Source organism: Mustela nivalis, assembly GCF_964662115.1.
Source record: "Mustela nivalis genome assembly, chromosome: 18".
Lineage (NCBI taxonomy): Eukaryota > Metazoa > Chordata > Mammalia > Carnivora > Mustelidae > Mustela > Mustela nivalis.
Window position 1 is genome coordinate 11,745,826 of NC_139037.1, and position 20,009 is coordinate 11,765,834.

At 43.9% G+C, this 20,009-nt stretch overlaps 1 protein-coding gene across 3 annotated transcripts in view; it reads right to left on the reverse strand.

The window, feature by feature from the left end:
• Positions 1-19,118, reverse strand: part of ZNRF1 (zinc and ring finger 1) — a 100,096-nt gene extending 80,978 nt beyond the window's left edge. For all 3 annotated transcript variants that reach the window (XM_082712303.1, XM_082712304.1, XM_082712305.1), the window contains exon 1: positions 18,051-19,118. In XM_082712303.1, the coding sequence (XP_082568429.1) occupies positions 18,051-18,474 (424 nt within the window). In that variant the 5' untranslated portion in view covers positions 18,475-19,118. The remainder of the gene's footprint in view (positions 1-18,050) is intronic.
• Positions 19,119-20,009: the final 891 nt, after the last annotated feature.

Genomic DNA, 20,009 nt, shown 5'->3' on the forward strand with positions numbered 1-20,009 from the left:
AAAACACTTTTAGGCAAGCAAAAAAAGAGTCTGCCATTAAGAGTCTCATAGAAAAATATTTTAAAGCCTACCTCTGGAAGACAGAACTTTAACTCAGATGAAGTATGATAACTCAAGAAATTAGAATAACACAGTGTAAACCCAAGGGAAATAGAAGGAAAGATAAAATACAGTTAAGAGCAGAAAGCACAGAGCCTGTCTCAGTCAGTTAAGCCTCTAAGTCTTTTTTTTTTTTTTTAAAGATTTATTTATTTATTTGACAGAGAGAGATTACAAGCAGGCAGAGAGGCAGGCAGAGAGAGAGGAGGAAGCAGGCTCCCCGCTGAGCAGAGAGCCCGATGCGGGACTCGATCCCAGGACCCTGAGATCATGACCTGAGCCGAAGGCAGCGGCTTAACCCACTGAGCCACCCAGGCTCCCAAGCCTCTAAGTCTTGATTTTGGTTCAGGTCATGATCTCAGGGTTGAAGGATCAAACCCAGCATGAGGCTCTATACTCAGTGGAGTCTACTTAAGATTTTCTCTCCCTCTGCCCTTCCCCTTGCTTGCATGTGCTCTCTCTCTCTTTTTCTAATAAAATCTTTTTAAAAAAAGGCAGAAAGCAACAAAATGTGGGGGGAATAAAAGGTAATCAAAATCAAAAGCTGGTCCTTTGAAAATAAATTAATAAAACCGAGCTCTGGTAAGACTAATCAAGAATAAAGAGAAAACTTACAAATATAGGAATGGAAAGGAGGACATAATACAGGCATAGACACAGAGATTGCCTGGACATATAGGCCTTATCAAAACTGACACAAGAATAGGAAACTCAAATATACCAGTAACACTGAAGAACTTGAATCATATTAAATAAAAACTTACCCATGGAAAAAAAAGCGCTAGGCCCAGACACTTTCACAGGACAATTTTACATGCAAGATCTTTCCCACAGCCAGAGTTCTCACCAGGTTTGTTTGTTTAAGATTTTATTTATTTATTTGGCAGAGAGAGATCACAAGGAGGCAGAGAGGCAGGCGGAGAGAGGGGGGAAGCAGGCTCCCCGCTGAGCATAGAGCCCAATGCGGGGGTCAATTCCAAGACCCTGAGATCATGTCCTGAGCCAAAGGCAGAGGCTTAACTCACTGAGCCACCCAGGCGGCCCTCTTACCAGGTTCAATAAGAACTCCCATCCCCGGGGCGCCTGGGTGGCTCAGCAGGTTAGGCCTCTGCCTTCGGCTCGGGTCATGGTCCCAGAGTCCTGGGATCGAGCCCCACATCAGGCTCTCTGCTCCGCAGGGAGCCTGCTTCCTCCTCTATCTCTGCCTGCCTCTCTGCCTACTTGTGATCTCTGTCTGTCAAATAAATAAAGAAAAACTTAAAAAAAAAAAAAAAAAAAAGAGCTCCCATCCCCTTGTACCTGGGATTCAGAAGTGCTAACAGACTGCCACTGGGGCCAATCTCTGGATGCTTCAGTCATCCACTGTTAGTGCCTTTAATCCTGCCCACACCTTTAAACTGTCTCTTCAATTAAATTTGATTCCATTACCTCTCTGGGTGTGCAACCTGTTTGCAGCCAGAACTCTAACAGGCCTTTGTACAAATTCTAGAAGAGAATGAACATATACATATTCCTAAACTCCTTTTAAAAGTCTTCATTAACTTTTGGGACCCATGGGTGGCTCAGTTGGTTAAACATCTGCCTTCAGCTCAGGTCACAGTCCATGGGCCCTGGGATGGAGTCCCACGACAGGCTCCCTGCTCAGCGGGGAGTTTGCTTCTCCCTCTGCCTGCTGCTCCCCCTGCTTGTGCACTTGCTCTCCTTTCTCTCTGACAAATAAATAAATTCTTAAAAAAAAAAAAAAAATTCTACATTAACCATAGTAGCAATAGAAGAAAATAAAATTATGAGTGAAATTTCATAACATATATGCAGAAATCCCAAGTAGAATATTCACATATTAAATCTAGCAATTTATAAAAAAATATATGTACCACAGCCAAGTAGGGCTTACTTCAAGAAGATAAGGAGAGTTAAACATTATAAAACCTATTAATGTAATCATTAATAGATGGAGGGAGAAAGACCATCTGAATACATGCAAGGGAAAAATCTGATCAAAGAGCCACCTGTGATACTTAACAAATTAAGAATAGAAGGGAATTGGGACGCCTGGGTGGCTCAGTTGGTTGGACGACTGCCTTCGGCTCAGGTCATGATCCCGGAGTCCCGGGATCGAGTCCCACATCGGGCTCCCAGCTCCATGGAGAGTCTGCTTCTCCCTCTGACCTTCTCCTTGCTCATGCTCTCTCACACTCATTCTCTCTCAAGTAAATAAATAAAATCTTAAAAAAAAAAAAAAAAAGAATAGAAGGGAATAAAGGAAATTGACCCCAAACAGACAATGGTTCCAATGCAAGAAGCACTCCCTTTAATAAGAGGAAAAACAAGGATGCCCATGATTACCGACTCACACAAACTTTTTACTGGAGGAACTAGCCTGCAATCTTAAAAGAAAAAGAAGTGACACAGAAGAGGATTAGAAAAGAAGGAACTAAAGAGTGGTTATTTGCAGATGTGATTCTCTTGAATTTTCTCTGTAGACGTTTCACATTATAATTATTATACTCAGTCTCTTTCTTTCTAAGAGTTCAGCAGATTTGCCAAATATACAAGAAATCTAAAATGATTATTAAAATATATAAAGCTACTTACAGTAATAATGCAAAAACAAGGTACCTAGTGATAAATCTAACAAAAGGGATTCAAGATCTTTAAAAATTATAAAGCTTTATCCAAAAACATTAAGTAATAACATGAGGTTATATTTACAAACTAATTATCTACCGGGCACTATTTTGAACGGTGTGTTTATGCCTACAAATTTGTTTAATTCATATAGTCCCACATGATAGATATAATTATTATTAGCCTTACTTTACAATTAAAGAAATTATGGTGCAAGGAAGGGTAAATCACTTGCCCAAGATTCCGGAACTAAAACTCAGTTACCCTGGGATTCAGACCTAAGGCAGTCTGGCTCCAAGCCTGCAATCTTTTTTTTTTAAAAGATTTTATTTATTTATTTAACAGACAGATCACAAGTAGGCAGAGAGGCAGGCAGAGAGGGGTGGGGGAAGCAGACATCCCGCTGAGCAGAGAGCCCGATGCGGGACTCGATTCCAGGACCCTGAGATCATGACCTGAGCCGAAGGCAGAAGCTTAACCCACTGAGCCACTCAGGCACCCCTCCAAGCCTACAATCTTAATGGGTATCCTACACTGCCTCTCCCAAGAGAGGGGTGTCCCATTCCTCCCATGAAGGCACCTCCAGCTCAGCTGAGTCAAGACTCCAGGACATAGTCTCATGTCATGTCATACTGAGGCAGATTTGATTTGAACTATGGGCGACAAGCCCCTATTTCAACAGATGGGACCAGAGTACAAACCTTGGGAGCAAAGGTTCATGGTAAGGATATAGACCAACTCTGATGAAAATAGATCTCAGCATTAGATCTAGCCACCACCCCTTCGGACACCATGTCATTTTTAAGATCATGTGGTTTTTCCATTTCTAGGAGAAGGTCAACGTAGGCCCCTCATATTTGAGAAGTTTCATTAACATCTTAAGCTACTTTACAGAGTCACTGGACATTTTTATCCAATTGAATTGGACATTCAATTATTTATGACTTCCTAGTAACATCCGAGGATTCTGGGTGACACAAATGCAATATTTCTTTGTGCAAATTTTGCACCTTTTCTGTAAATCTGAAATTATTTCAAAGCTTTAAAAAATACTTAAAAATTCTATTGTATCTACAAACCCATTCCCATCAGGTTTATAGGTAGACTCAAATTTATAAAGATGGCAACTGAGAAACTCCATGTAATTCCAATAAATATTCTAATGGCTTTTCCCCCATAGAAGTTGACAAAGCTGATTCTGGGAGCATTAAGTGCCAAAAATAGCTAACCGGTTTCTGTTGTTTTTATTGTTGTTGTCTGTAACATACAGAAAGAACTGTTTATTCTGCTGTTTGCAATACAAATACACAGGGAAATGTTATTGTTTGTACAACATAGTAAGGGAAAAAATTTGAAACTGCCCATTAGGGTCAGTTTGCCAGATGTCCTGTCATTAAGAATACCAGCTATAAACAGAGCAGTTCCTAGCACTCTGTACTTCATTTTGTTTATTCTATCCTGATTCCCTTATTTGTCCCCTAGAAAGCTTCACTTAGACAACACAGCTTTGAAAAAGAATAACAAGATGAAAGGATGTGCCCTTCCACACAGCAAGACAAAACTACAGTAATTAAGTAAGTGTTAGCACAAGGGTAGACAAATTGACCAATGGAACAGAACAAAAAGCCCAGGAACAAATACAGGCCTGGAAGGAAACTTGATATATGACGGAGGGGGCTTTGCAAATCAGTAGGGAAGAACCTCACCATTCTTCACTTGCTGCTGGGAGAGCTAGTAGTCATACGGAAAAGAAAGATATCCTCACCCTACTCCATTCAAACAATTTAATTCTCCAGGGATTAAGGACTTAAATGTGAAAGGCAAAAGTTAAAAACTTTTAGATGAAAATGTAAGATAATATCGTTATGACCTCAGGCAAAGAAAATCTTTCTTAAGACACAAAATGCATATGGTGTAAGGAAAAACAGTGGAATATTCAATTACACAATTAAGTTAACTGTAACAAATCACAAAAAGAATAAAGAGAGAAGCCACACACTGGGAGAATACATCTGCATTACATATGACAACAAATAATAATTGTCTGGAAACAAAACAAAAACACAAATTCATACAAACTAGTCAAAAGGATAAAAGATCCAACATAAATCTGGGTAAAAGACATGAACAAGCATTTCATAGAAGAAAACATTTAAATATATGATATTAATAATATGTAAATGCACCTTATCAAATACATAAATAACAAAATCACAGTGGTGTTCCATTTCATACCCACCAGAGCTTGCCAAAAATTAAAGTATGCTGATAATGAAGTTTTGGCAAGGGGCACGGAGGAAGTGAAAATATGCTATTTTGGGGAATGAAAACTGGTACAAGCATATTGGAGAGCCAGTGGGCACTATCTCTCTAAAAGCTGAAGATATATATACCTCTGGCCCAGCTATTTCACAACTAAGGATGTACCCTAAAAAACACTCTCACTCAAAAGAAACTGAAAAGAAATGTAAAGAATGTAAAAGAATGTAAAGAAACTGATAAAATTCTCAAAGCAACTGAAAATAACTTTAATGCCCATTGTAAAAGAATGGATTGAGAAATGGTGATATTTGTGGTACAGTCAGTCATACAACAGAATACAATAGTGAAAATGAATGTGTCAACATAAGCAATAAGTACTATGATGAGGTACTGACAGATCTCAAATTCATTTGGGGATATATATATGTATCTCCATTATATATATGGATATAAAAGGATAGAGTCATTATGATAATGTTTATATGAATTAAATGAATATTGTTTTAGCAGAAACCTGAAATAAAGAATATATGGAGGATGATGATGAACAGGAGAGTCAGGCAGTGAATACCTTTAGGGAGGGAAGAAAAAAATATAGGAATGGGGTAGGATTTATGCAATTTCATCTATAATGGTTTATTTATTTATTAATCTGTTTGGTAGGTAAAAACATTATCTCTTTTGAATGCCTACAATAGTTATTTTGGAAAAGATTCCAAGACATCAGAGCTCCTATTCAGTCATACTAGTATCTGATCTCCTGAAATGTGCAAGTGAAGCCAAAAATTGAGATAGTATAAAATCCTGTGACTTTTCCATTTTGCAATCATAGGACAGAAACTTTAGAGTTCATTTAATATAAGTAAACAGACAGGAGAAGGAAGGGTCAAGCTCCAGTCTGGATCCTATGACAAGATGTACCCCGAGGAAAAGAAGGTGGGCAAGTAATTCATGATATTTTATGAAAGTGATCGCGGCGCCTGCGTGGCTCAGTCAGTTAAGTGTCTGATTTCGGCTCAGGTCATGATCCTGGGGTCCTGCGATTGAGCCCTACATCAGGCTTGGGGAGTCTGTTTCTTTCTCTCTCTGTCTATCTGCTTGTGCTCTCTCTGTGTGTCAAATGAATAAATAAAAGTCTTAAAAAAAAAAAAAGGCAAGTGATCACTGCCTTGCAGAAAAATTTTGATAAAGTAAAACATCCATTTGTAATAAAAACCATCAACAAAGTAGGTATAGAGGGAACATACCTTAACATTATAAAAGTCTTATGTATGAAAACCCCACAGTTAACATCGTACTGAATGGGGAAATCTAAGAACTCTTGCCCTAAGGTCAAGAACAAGACAAGGATGTCCACTTTCACCAGTTTTATCCAACATAGTACTGGAAGTCCTAGTCACAGCAATTAGATAATCAAAGGAAACAAAAGGCATTGAAACTGGTTAGGAAGAAGTAAAAGCTCAACTACTTGCAGATGACATCATACTATATATGGAAAATCCAAAAAACTACTAGAATCGATAATTTAGTAAGTGGCAAGATACAAAAATCAATGTACAGAAATCTGTTGCATTCCTATATGTTAATAACGAAGCAGCAGAAAGTAAAATTAAGAAAACAATTTCATTTATAATTGCACCAAAAACAATAAGATATCTAGGAATAAACTTAACCAAAGATGTGAAAGACCTGCACTCTGAAAACTGTAAAACACTGATGAAAGAAATTCAGAAGGACGATAAGAAATGGAAAGACATTTCATGCTCACGGGTTGGAAGAACAACTATTGTTAAAACATCTATAATGCCCAAAGTACCCAAAGTATAGCACACAAAGTAATCTACACATTTAACACAATGCCCATCAGAATACCAATGGCATTTTTCAACAGAGCTAGTAAAAACAATCCTAAAATTTGTATGGAACCAAAAAGACCCCAAATATCCAAAGTAATCTTGAAAACAAAAACAAAAACAAAAACAAAACCCTCACAATTCCAGACTTCAAGTTATAATACAAAGCTGTAGTAATCAAAACAGTATGGTACTGGCATAAAAATAGGCACATAAAGGGATACCCAGCTGGCTCAGTCAAAAGACCTGATTCTCAGAGTCGTGAGTTGGAGCCTACTTGGGCGTGTATAGATCACTTAAATAAGCAAAATGTAAAAAGTTAAAAATGAACTACCCTATAACCCAATAATCACATTACTGGGTATCTACCCCAAAAGTACAAAAACGATAATTCATAAAGGGATACATGTATCTCTATGTTTACTACAGCATCATCTACAATAGCTAAACGACAAGCAACCCAAGAATCCACCAATAGCTGAACAGATAAAGAAGATGTGGTGTATACATACAATGGAATATTACTCAGCCATAAAAAAGAATGAAAGCTTGCCATTTGCAATGTCACTGATGGAGCGAGACAGTATAATGCTAAATGAAATACGTCAGTCAGAGAAAGACAAATACCACATGATTCCACTCATATGTGGAATTTAAGAAACAAAACAAATGAGGAAAAAAAAAAGAGAGGCAAACCAAGGAAGACTTTTATTTTTTTAAGATTTTATTTATTTATTTGACAGACAGAGATCACAAGTAGGCAGAGAGGCAGGCAAAGAAGGGGGGGGGGGAAGCAGGCTCCTGCTGAGCAGAGAGCCCTATGTGGGGCTCGATCCCAGGACCCTGAGATCATGACCTGAGCGGACGGCAGAGACTTTAACCCACTGAGCCACCCAGGCACCCGAGACTCTTAACTACAGAGAACAAACTGATGGTTGCCAGAGGGCAGGTGGTGGGGGGATGCAGGAAATGGGTGCTGGGAGTTCAGAGTACACCTATCAGTGATGGACACTGGGTTATATAGAGAACTGTTGAATTGTGTATTATATACATTGAATTGTATATATTGTATATATTGCATCTCTGAAACTAATTTAACACTGTATGTTAACTATACTGGAATTAAAATTAAAAACTTAATTTAAAAAAAAGTGACCATCACTTTTTCCTTCAGTGTTTTGAACTCCTTAGGCAAAAGATACTTTGCAATTATGACATCAATTAAAAATGTGGAGTCTCCAGGGCACCTGGGTGGCTCAGTGGGTTAAAGCCTCTGCCTTCCGCTCAGGTCCTGGTCCTAGGGTCCTGGGATCGAGCCCCGCATTGGGCTCTCTGCTTGGCAGGGAGGCCTGCTTCCCCCCGCCTCTCTGCCTACTTGTGATAAATAAAATCTTTAAAAAAAAAAAATGTGGAGTCTCCACTATATTACCCAAGAAAAAGTCCTCTTAGAGTAGAGGTTCCTCTTACTCTTTCCTTGTTTGAAGGCCTGGTCAAAGTCATCTCCGAGGGATGGGTCTATAATCCTACAGGCCTGAGAGCTTTCAGGCCCAGAAAACCCCCTCTGAGTCCCTTGTTTGTGCCCTTTTCTCTATTAGTTATTGCTGGCTCTTGGGCATTAAATGCTGACTTCCTGTTCCCCTTTATTGAGCTCTGGGGCCTTGGAACTGGGAAGAGGCTTTGAAGAAAAGTACAAAGCCAGGAAAACACGGAGTGGAGACAGCCACGACTTTCCAAAGGAAAGCAAATCTTAACACAGTTGTAATAACCTTTCAGACTTTCCTCTGTCTGTAGCTTACATAAGACTGTGGTTCAGACGCGAGGACTGAGGAGTTGTAGGTCACTGAAGTTGGGAACAGTTAAAGCTCTGGTTTGGGCGGCCAGAGGGGTTGAGGACAGCATTTTGGATGCAGACAGCATAATCCTGGTGTGTTCTAAACTCTTACTATCCCTAACATTTCCTTTTTACCATCCTACAGAGGCTGGACGGGTCATGTGTTCACTTTGGGTGTCCCTATAAAGGCTTTATTAGGACCTAAAACCTTCAGAGCACAGATGACCTTGTTTGAATTGTCTCCTTGTAAAGTAGTCCCACAGTCAGCGCCAAGCACCAGGCCACCATTTCACACTATGGAAAAAGAAGGCATATTCCTGACTCTTTTATTGTCATCATTAGGTCCACAGTCATCCCTTAATCCAGAAATGTGATGCTCCTCCCCTAAGGGGCCTCAGGCCCTCTCACCCAAGGCCTCAGTTTCATGATCCTCTAACACGACAACGGTGTTTTAATGAACTGAGTTTGAATGTTCGACTCCAATCTCATTGGTCATGCTACTGTGGCAATTCACTGGGCACAGGCCTTCCCCATTCTATTCTGCTGTCCTGCACTCTGAATTCAGGGCTCACTGTCAGCATGGAAAGCACCAGAGTTCTGACATGGCAGCCTCTGGTTATGTTCCACCCAGGGATTTATCATCCACAACCTACTCAAATCCCTCCCCCAACAGCTACCAAAAATTCCCCTGGTGAGAAATGCTATTATGAGAAGGAGTGGCTGCTTTGTGAGTCACTATTTCATTAAAAAGATTTTTTTTTTTAAACAAATTTTCAGTAGAAGAATCCAAAGGTTTTCTAAAGCCACAGCAAAAACAGAACAGCTCATAATACTATTTCTCAAAGGCCTGCCACTTCATAGGCGATCTCTATACCTCAAAATACTGGAGATGTTCAGATTCACTATCCTTTCATGTTGCACTTGGCCTCTGGGCTGAGGGAAGAGGTAGGGAATAGACGGATTAAATACAGTCAACAAGGCTGGGCTTGTTCAGCGAGTGTAAACCAGCCCTCATCAGAGGTATGAGACTTGCCATAGTTCCCCAGGGCAGCTGGCTGCAATGGTATGACTACTGCAGCCACATGTGACCAGGACGGCGGAAATCTAATAATATATGGTGTACATGGGGTATGTGGTAATGCGTTACCGTAGTGAGTGGTGTCAAAACAGAGTTTCTCTGAAAAGCTGTCTTAGATAGCATTATATTTTACAAGGCATTAAACGTGTAAATTATCTAAACAGAATAGAACCATATCACAAAAAGCTAATTTGTATTTATGGTAGGCAAGTACTTCATTGGTTTGGGCTGGAATCCCAAGGACTCCCTCAAATCCTTGTAGGATTCCCAGAGTACTCAGGCAGACATCGGGATAAAAGAATTCTAATGGCTCTCCCTAAGGAAAAGCACCCTGTTAGCAGGAAAAAAAAAAAGGGTTACTGGAGAGGAATCAAATGAAAACATCTTCAAAAAGTTGAGAAATATGGGCAAAGTGACCAAAACAGCTGGGGTCTAGGGTCTTGGGTTCTCCCCCCTCTGCCCAGATCATCTGGAAGACTCCAGATATAAGTTTCTCCCACATGCTAACAAATAAATTTTGACCTTAAGAGATACTGTACGGCAAAGCGGACCAATTTCAGAACGACTCCTTATGAAGCAATGGCTTCTTTAATCATACTTTTTAGGGGGCTAAAGGGTACTACCAACAAGAAAGCTGGAGCCAAGCTATGACAAACCTAATTCACTAAGATCAAGATGACTACATATTCCTAAATATAAAGTGAGGTTTCTCCAAAAATGAAGGTATCATCCTACAGCCAAAGCCCATATTAAATCTCTGAGCAGGGAACATTCTTTCAAACCCTTTATTTTCAGAAAAAAAACACCCCCAAACTCAAAAATAACACACATTTAATAATTATTCAGGGGAGGTAGGGAGGACGTTTCCGTCACCAACGATGGCTATCATAAGCAAAGCTTTAAAAATCACTTAAAGGGCACCTGGGTGGCTCAGTTGGTTAAGTGACTGCCTTTAGCTCAGGTCTTGATCCTGGAGTTCAGGGATCAGGTCCCACACGGGGATCCCAGCTCCATGGGGAGTCTGCCTCTTCTCTGACCTCCCCTCTCATGCTCTCTCACTCTGTCTGTCTCACTCTCTCTCTCTCAAAGGAATAAATAAAATCTTTAAAAATAAAAATAAAAATCACCAAAAATAGCACTAAGTGTCAACGTTGTGGAGCTCAGAGACATATAAGACCAAGGGGAAAAACCGTTCCTCATATTTCCTTATGGGTATTTGTGGCTTGGGATAAATTTTACAGAGACAAGATTACTAAAGTGGTGGATCATGCTTCTAGAAAACCGTGTTCAATGACCAAAAATAAATGTGGCTCTAGGGATGACAAAGACACCAAAGCCAGAGGTACACACGAAGAGTTTGCAAAAACAGTTTTTCCTTTAGATGTTCTCACTGAGAAGATACAGGACCACTTGTATGAGGCTACATGAGGAATTTCTTAACACGCACTGGGCTGCAACCACAAAGAAAAATCACCTGCTCCAGCCCAGAAACAGGGTTAAGGAAAGAATGAAGACTGTCCGTGAAGAGCAGGGAGCAAACACCATCCACAGAGCAGCCTCAGAGACGAAACCTTGAATTTGTTTGTTCAACAGAAGAACTGATGGAGAAGGTAAAAATCTCCCCTTAAGCTGCAAGATTCCGACTCTCTCTTAAGGAGTAAGGAAGCAAAATTCTTAGAAAGAACAAAGTAATGTTAATCACCCTTATATTAAAAATATATTCCCCGCACCTCACACAAGTCCTAGGATACTGGAGACACTCAGTGACTGGCAGCTGAATAAATGAATGTCTTGGCTCAACAGATTTCCATACACACACTCAAAAGGTCTCAGAGTTTTGGGTCTCCAGGAAAAAGGAAAAGTAGGTATTTTGTCCATTTAAAGTCTGGATTCATTCGAGGATCTTCTCTAGCTGCTGGCTGGGGCCACATAAAAGAGGATCTAGCTCAGCAAGCCCTTCTGTAGCACAAGCAACCAAAGGCAGCTGTGCCTTAGGAGAAAAATCAGGGGGAAGGCAAGCACAGAAGGAGAAGGGACACTGCCACAATTACCTTCTGTTCTGAGCAACTTCAATTCTCAGGACCAAGGCAGATGGGCTCAGGCCTATCTCTGGGAGAAAAATGCTCAGTTCCATGTAAAAGAAAAACATCAAACCATGAGCAATGCTCTTGCTGGGTGAATCCAGCCTCTGGAGCAACTGAAAGGAAGATCTGTACGGATACTGCTTTGGAGACACTTGATTCGTTTAGTAATACTGAAAATAACACTAATGAGTGCACCGAAAAGCATTCACACTTCTTTTTTTGTTTGGGATGAGAATTTTCAGAATCATTTGTTCCAAGTTCAGCTTCTTCAGTGTCTCCTTAGCTCTACTGAATTCTGGGAGTGAGGTCCAGTCATCTGCATTGTTAACAAGCCCCCCAGAGAATATGGGGGCCGTCAAGATTGAAAACCCCTTGAACCATTCACAGAAATCAAGAGAGCTCTTGCTTCTGCCTCCTTGTTATAGATCCAAAGAGTGCGCTATAAATTCTTACCATGCCCTCCTTTAACGTGGTGTTTATAGAGACCCGGTGAATTCCCCCTTCCTTTTTAATTCCAACAGAGGAAGGCTGCACTCTCAGTTCTAACAACTCCAGGGAGATTTCGGGGTAAACAGTCTCTTCGGTCCAGAAGCTACCCCTAGCTGCTGCTTTAAGATTAAACTTAGCTCCTTATCTGCTTCATACTTGAGGGTTGTAACTGGTTTTCAGGTTATTCATTCATACCCAAAACTTACTCCTCAACTACCAAAACCAGGAACCCATGTGTTTCATTCAAGGATAAACCTCTGACCTTATGAGAAAATAAGATTCAGAAGTGAAAACTGCTGGTTCTATGACAAATGCCTTCTGTACACTAATAATCACTAGGGATGATCTGATACAGATTAGGCCATGACAAGGCTTAGAAAAGAAAGAGATGGTAATTTAAATTCCTCCAGCATTCTAAATCCCTGACTGGGATTAGGATTTAGGCTTGGAGCTATCTTTAGGATTCTAGAACTATAGCTTCAATGACCCACGATCACTAGAAGCACCCTATTTAAGGGTTAGCAGGAACAAGACTAGTCTGTCTGTTACAACCACTTCTCTATGAAGTTTCTTCTAATTTTGGAACTGTTGAAATTGATGTTTAGTTTTATAATCAGATTTACTAAAATATGAGTGCCCTAGAAGCTTGTGTTGAGTATCACATTTGTACAATACAAAGCAGGTTTCTTTTCTCAAAAGGAACTAGAATTGCATTTCCTTGGTGCAGAACGGCCAATATGTCAATACTCCTTATGACATATTTGGGGTGTGTCTTTATTTAGTAGCTAAATGCACACATCCCATAAAACAAACACTTTAAGAGCCAAGCCACTGTTTCTAGCAACACCTTTCAAACCCCAATAAGGAAGAGTGAACTGTGACCTTCAAGGAATTATCAGCTTCTCAAGGGAACTTTTTAAATTTTTATTTTGTAGAAAATAAGCCCTCATAGTAACAGAGAACTATAAACTCCACTGTACAGAAAGATTTTCATTAAGAATAGAACTTTTGCAGGGTAGGAGACCCATCTTGCTCTCTGAAGACCACAGAATGCTTTTCCTTCCCCAGAAGCCATGTAAAGGACCATTACCTCTAGCACACCTATGGTGAAGCACAGAGAGGCTTTCTGATCCCCTCCAATGGAACTGGCAACTGTTTAAATTATTTAAGAGGAGACAATTAAATCACCTGAGAATCCTAGAATGGCAGCAAATAGAATCCAGGAGATGTCCTGCCAACTTGGTCCAAGACTTAGCAAAAGTTACCTTCTATCAGCCCCGCTGATGACTTGGGGACAACAGAGAACAGTTTAGATTTTTTTGATCCCAGGACCTGAGCCGAAGGCAGACACTTAACCAACTGAGCCACCCAGACGCCCCAGAAATCCATGTTCTGAGAACCAGATCTCCAGAACATCACGCAGAAGACCATCTGGAGGTTAAACACCTTATAGCAAAATTGACACTTTAAAGTGGAAAGGAAGGGACGCTAACTCTCATCTTCTAAAACAGCTCTTCTCGACGGTCTTCGTTATTATCAACGGCCCGCCAATGTAGGTCAGGTTTCAGCAGAGAGCAGTAGCTTCCATTTTGGGGAAACAGTTCACACAGTTCTCAATCTCCCTGCCTAGCACCTTCTGCTCGGAGGAAAGAAGGCAGAGAACTGTAGAAGTGCCCCTACAGGAACCCCCCCCCCCACTTTGCTTAGCCACCCCCGACGACTCTGAGAGGTAAGCAGGACAGGCATTACGACCATGTTCCAGGTGAGAAAACAGCGCCTCTGAGATTAAATGAGTCACGTGCCCATGGTCACAAGTCAGGCCGTTATTTGATAGCCCAACCAACAGATGAGCCTAGTGCTCTGGCTCGTCGGCCAGCATGATTTCCAGGACACTAGCCAGCTTCCTGGTGTTCTGGGATGGGAGGCAGTGCAGTGCAATGGTTACGAGCCCAGGTTCTAACACCAGCAGACCTATATTCCAACCCCAGCTCTGCCACCTCTTCACTATCTGACCTTGTGTCTGCTCCTGACCTTGCCCTACATCTCTGTTTCCTCACCTGTAAAATGGGGACGAAACCGCCTACCTCACAGTTATAGGGTTGATTAAATGAGATGATGGACAGGAGGCACTCAGATTCATTCCCTCGACAAATATTTGTGCCAGGCACGCACAGTGCAAGCGATACAGTAGTGAGCAAGAGGCCCAATCCTATTCTCATGGCACTTAAAAATCAGTCAAACTAAATAGAAAAGGCAAACAGATAAAATAAAATACTTATAAAGTGTGTGAAGTGCTGTTAAGGTAACAGGTGAGTGGCTGGAAAGATCCAGAGGAGGGAGGCAAATTTTAAGAGCGGTCTCTAAGGAGGCATTTCAGTCTGAGTCATGAGGGATCAGAAAGAACTACCCAAAAACAGAATGGAAGGGAAAGCAAGCCAATTACAGGGAGCAGGGCGTGTAAGGTTCACAACCTGGGGAAGCGTAGGAACCGAGAGAAGACAAATGTGATGGCTACGTATCCTCACGGGACCTGGGGAATAACCTTTCCAGGCTGGCTGCCAAAGACTAACGCGTCTATTTTTAAAATAACAAAGACGAGGCTCAAGAGAGGTGATGTGTCTTCCCCAAGGTCACAGCTACTCTGAGGAGGGCCAGAGACCCTAGTATTTTACCTCCAGACACAACATCAGCTCCCTCCCTCCGAGGAAGCTTCGTGTACCCTGAACTCCCCTGCTTATTTCACTGACAACTGTTGTCGGTGCCCATGAAGATTTCCAAAAGCACCTTAAAAACACAAGCAACAACATGCCATCAACTTCTAGGCATCTAGTCAATTGTGCACCAAAGTCCTTATCCTTCACTCTTACGACACAGGAGCAAAAACTGCTTGGCCTTACTCAAAGGCTCCAAAATAGAAACAAGTTTCTCTTCTTACAGCAATAAACAAGAGAGGAAAGGGATGTCCTGGAAGGAAGGTCCTGTGGCCTGTTCCGGAAAGTGAGACAGAACTACCAGTGCAGAAGACTGGAAATGTGAAGGTTCATGGTAAATGAACTGCAAAGGAAAAACTAATTATTTTATTTGAATAAAAGAATGAATCCCTGAACAAGTGGTTGTCAGTCAGGATGGTGTCCCGCTCCTGCACCAAGAGCATTTGGGAATTTTGTGGAGGCATGTAGTGGGCAGGGCCAGGTATGCTCAAAATGTTAGAAAAGGACAGTCCTATAAAAAAATGTATTACCCAGGGGGCCTGTCTAGCTCAGTCAGTACAGCATGAGCCTCGATCTTGGGGTCGTGAGTTGAAGCCCCACACTGGGTATAAAGATTACTTTTCAAAAAGTGTGTATGTATATCTATATAAAATTTGGAAAATGAATGTATTACCCAAAATATTAGGAGCAGCCTCACACACACTTTCATACTGATCCCAGAAGGATTACTATGCCCCGGCTTTTCCTATATTCTCATGGTTCTGTGGCTCTTCCTACCCTCACCACAGCTAGATGAAAAAAATTAAACTCAGGTTTCGCAGTTGAGGAGTCTGAAATTTTGGAATTCAACTGTAAGCTCCTAACTCCACTATGGAACCTGGTACCAGGTGGAATAAGGAAAAAGAAGCGTCTAGTAAGAAACAGTTAAGAAATTTTCAAAACGGGAACTCCTTCCCCAGATAAGCATCCATAAGATTACATGTGTTTTGCAACACACAAATTCTGTGATTTTAGAGAACGATCATGCACTGCTTTTCAGTTTAAAATCGGATACTAATGACAGTTCTTTTAAAAAGTTAATCACAGTCATCTCACAAATAGAGCTTCCTTTTTCTGGACCTAATTTTATAAGAAAAAATTTTAATTTCAAGATGTCTAAAAATGATCAAATGTCTAAAAGTGCCCAAAGCAGTCACACCTTGCATCTTATTCAGGACAGAGATTGATGTAGATCAAGGAAGCTCGGATGGTATCTAGAGGTCCGTTTAAGAATTAAAATCCTGGGGCGCCTGGGTGGCTCAGTGGGTTAAGCCTCTGCCTTCGGCTCAGGTCATGATCTCAGGATCTTGGGATGGAGCCCCGAGTTGGGCTCTCTGCTCAGTGGGGAGCCTGCTTTCCCCTCCCTCTGCCTGCCTCTCTGCCTACTTGTGATTTCTCTCTGTGTCAAATAAATAAATAAAATCTTTTTTTTTTAAGATTTTATTTATTTATTTGACAGACAGAGACCACAAGTAGGCAGAGAGGCAGGCAGAGAGAGAGAGAGGAGGAATCAGGCTCCCTGCGGAGCAGAGAGCCTGATGAGGGGGCTCAATCCCAGGACCCTGGGATCATGACCTGAGCCGAAGGCAGAGACTTTAACCCACTGAGCCACCCACGTGCCCCAATAAATAAAACCTTTTAAAAAAAAAGAATTAAAATGTAATTTTAGCAATTCAAAAGCCACTTTCCAGTGTTACTCTAAATTAGTCACTAATTCCCCTTCAAAAATTATTTCACAAATTAAAGTTCATAGAATCGAAACAAAAGCCAGACTACTTCCAGAAATAAGAAAGATTTTAAAAGTCTACCCTATTCCACAATAGCTAGAACAGTGTTCCAATAGATACACCCTCCATAAGGCAATCTTCCTTCTTTCTACACAATATCTAGATTTGTTTAACTCTCCCAAAGAGTCTGAAAATGTTAACTTCTTCACACTGACTTGCCAATTAGCAAATAGCGGCCCCACACCCCTTTTGACCAATTTTCTAGCAGCCTAACCTGGCTTCTCAGGTTCGGTGAGCAGACAGACCTGTTTTCCTCCAGAAGTTCTTGCCAGTGCCTTTTCTGCCCTGCCAGTCAGGGCCTGGGAAATCCTCCTCCAGCCTTTTGCTGGCCTGTCACCAGAAGTTCACAAAATGAATTCATCCAGATTTTCTGAATCCCCTTCTTCCCCCGGTAACACACCAACAACATCCAGGCAATGAAGTCCAACCTCCCGTGACAAAAAGGTAGAGATTACCAGGAAGACCTAGCACTTGGCATGGAGGGAAGAAAAAAGATGGAGGGATGTGAGAGTCACCCAGCCAAGCCTACTGCATGCATACAGCACCCGCCACCAGAACCCTGGTCCTGCAAAGCCTCAGAGGGAGGCTCCCTGGCTAGGCCCTCCATTCAGCAGGCCACACCTGTCTATGGCAGCAGCCTTCCGGCTGCTCCATTTTAAACAATTCAGACAGCTCTCCAGCGGGGTGGCAAAATTGGGCACCCCCTTCTCTCAGCAAGAGTGGGAGCCCTAATCCAAACAACACTTGCCCCCAATTTTCTTTCTTTTCACACTCTTTGTTTGGGAGACACCGCTTGGTCAAACCGGATCCCTCTCCCTGTTAACGGGAAGGTAGGCACAATGCTGCAGTGAAAGGAAGCATCGAGGCCGACTTGCTATAAGCCAGACAAGATCTCTCTGAGGACGGTGATGCCGATACATGGGACTTCAATGGGCAGGTTTCACTCTGCTCATCCACAAGTGAACCAACGCCTGAAGTCCTAAAACGCCCAGCTCCGCAGCCTCGCAGGAAGCCTCTTTTCTAAAGGGTAGATAGCCCATTCATCCCCAGGAACCAAAGGGAAGGCGGACAGATCCAGGTCGCGCACTCCACATCCCAATCTTCGCAAGCGCGCGCGAAGGTTTGGGGCGCCCCGGCGCGCCCTCCCTTGCACTCCACCCTCCGAGGCCTCCACCGCCCGCGGACTCACCACTGTGCGAGCTGAACCACCTGGGTGCGATGTGCAGAGGTAGAGCATCCGCCAGCGAGGCTCGGGAGCCCAGGTACAGCATCCCGTCTCTATGGTGACCGCCGCCGGTCTCCTGGTAACCATTGCCATGGGCATAGGTGGAGTCGGACGCAGACCCTCCGCCGCCGGGCGCCCTCTCCGAGTCGCCGGTCCCCCGGGAGGCGGGGGTGTAGAGGCCAAAGGGCACCCCCCCGGCCGTGCTGGGGTCCATGCCCATGCCCGCCACCGAGCTGACTGAGCGGCTGCGCAGCCCCATGGCCCCGCCGCCCGCCCGGTAGTGCCCAAAGTGGGGCGCCCCTCCCGGCGGGGGCACGGCGCTGTCATCGGTGGAGACCCCCGGAAAGGGGCCCCGAGAACGGGCCGCCGTGCTCTGCTTGCCCCCCATGCTCGCCCGGGCCCCGGTGGGGCGGGAACCTGGAGGCCGAGACCCTCCCCCACTTCTCAGCAGCGGGGGGAGGGTTGGGCGAGCATAAAGGGGGAGGGAGTCAAAAAGGAGACCGGGAGGAAAAAAAGGAAAAAAAAAAAAAAAAAAGAAAGAAAAAGAAAAAAAGGAAAGAAAACCCGCGGGGCGGAAGAGGCAGGCGGGCGGGGATCCCAAACTAAGAATTTAAAACGATCCAAGCCAAACGCATGTTTCCCCTCAAGGTCCAAAGAAGCGCAGTCCGGCGCGGGCTCGGCGCGCCACAGGCCGCCCCCGGGCTCCCGAAAGCCGGGGGAGCCGCAGGGAAGGAGGGAGGGAGGCGGCGGGCGGGCGCAGGGAGGCGGCGGAGGAGGCCGCCCGCCGGACAGGAGGAGGCGGAGGAGGGCTGGGGGCACCGGGCGCGTCCCCCGCCTCAGGACGCCGCGACCATGGACGCCGGCCCGGACCCCTCCAGGCCTCGGGCGGGCTGCGGCGCTGGGCGGCCAGGCGGAGCTCGGGAAGCCGCGGTCGCGTCGCGTCGCGCTCTCGCTCCAGCCGCCGCCGGCCCCGCCAGCCGCTCCGCCCCGCTCGGTCCCGGGCTGCGCTCGCCGGCGCTCCTCGCCGCCGTGGAGACAATGGAGGGCGGCAGAGCGCAGGCGCGGCCCGCGCCCCCTCCCCTCCCCCCCGCCGGGTTAACCCCTTCGCGGCCCCTGCGGCGCCCGGCCGCTGACGCCCAGGAGGTCCCCACCCACCCACCCAGCGCGACCCGGCCTGTGACCCGAGTGGCCCGAGCCACGGGGCGTCAGGAACAGAAGTCGGGCGTCTTTTCAAAACCAGCGCTCTTTAGAGGTCCTGAAAATGGCTAATTATTGGGGGGGAACCACCTATGGGAGGAGGGGCGGCGACGGTTCAAGGGGCTGGGAAGGAAACGCCAGGAAGAATGAAAATTACTCGAGACGCCTACCTGGCTCTGAGGGTCACTGGTCAAGCCTCCCTCCCGGCACAAATTTGCCCCCACAGCACCCTCTGGTGGACGTGCTGTCCATTCTTGCGGAGGTTTCCCAACCAGGAACCCCTAAGATCAGATCAGGAAGCCTAGCATTTGGGGAATTTTTAGCTGTTTGGCACTGGGGCACTTGTGACTCCGAATTTTGCTGAGAGTAGATCGGAACTTCCTACTTGAGACTTAAGCAGTGGACGGATTCCTTATCTAAAATGCGATCCTGAAGATGATTAGGTGTGACATAGAAAGTGAGACACAAGCTTTGCGCAGTGGCAGTATCGTAGCCAATGAGGTTTATCCGAGGCGCGATTATTGCTAATTGAAAGTGAGACACAGCCAGAACTGGTAATTTTAGAAACTTCCTAGTCCAAGGCGAGTCCCTGGTTTTGTTTACCTTTTATTCCAACATGCACCATAGTGGGATGCACAGTGGGTACTCAATAAGTATTTGTCCACCGAGTCTGCATTTTGCAATATGTCTCTCTCACATATTGACATCCATCCATTCATCCATCCA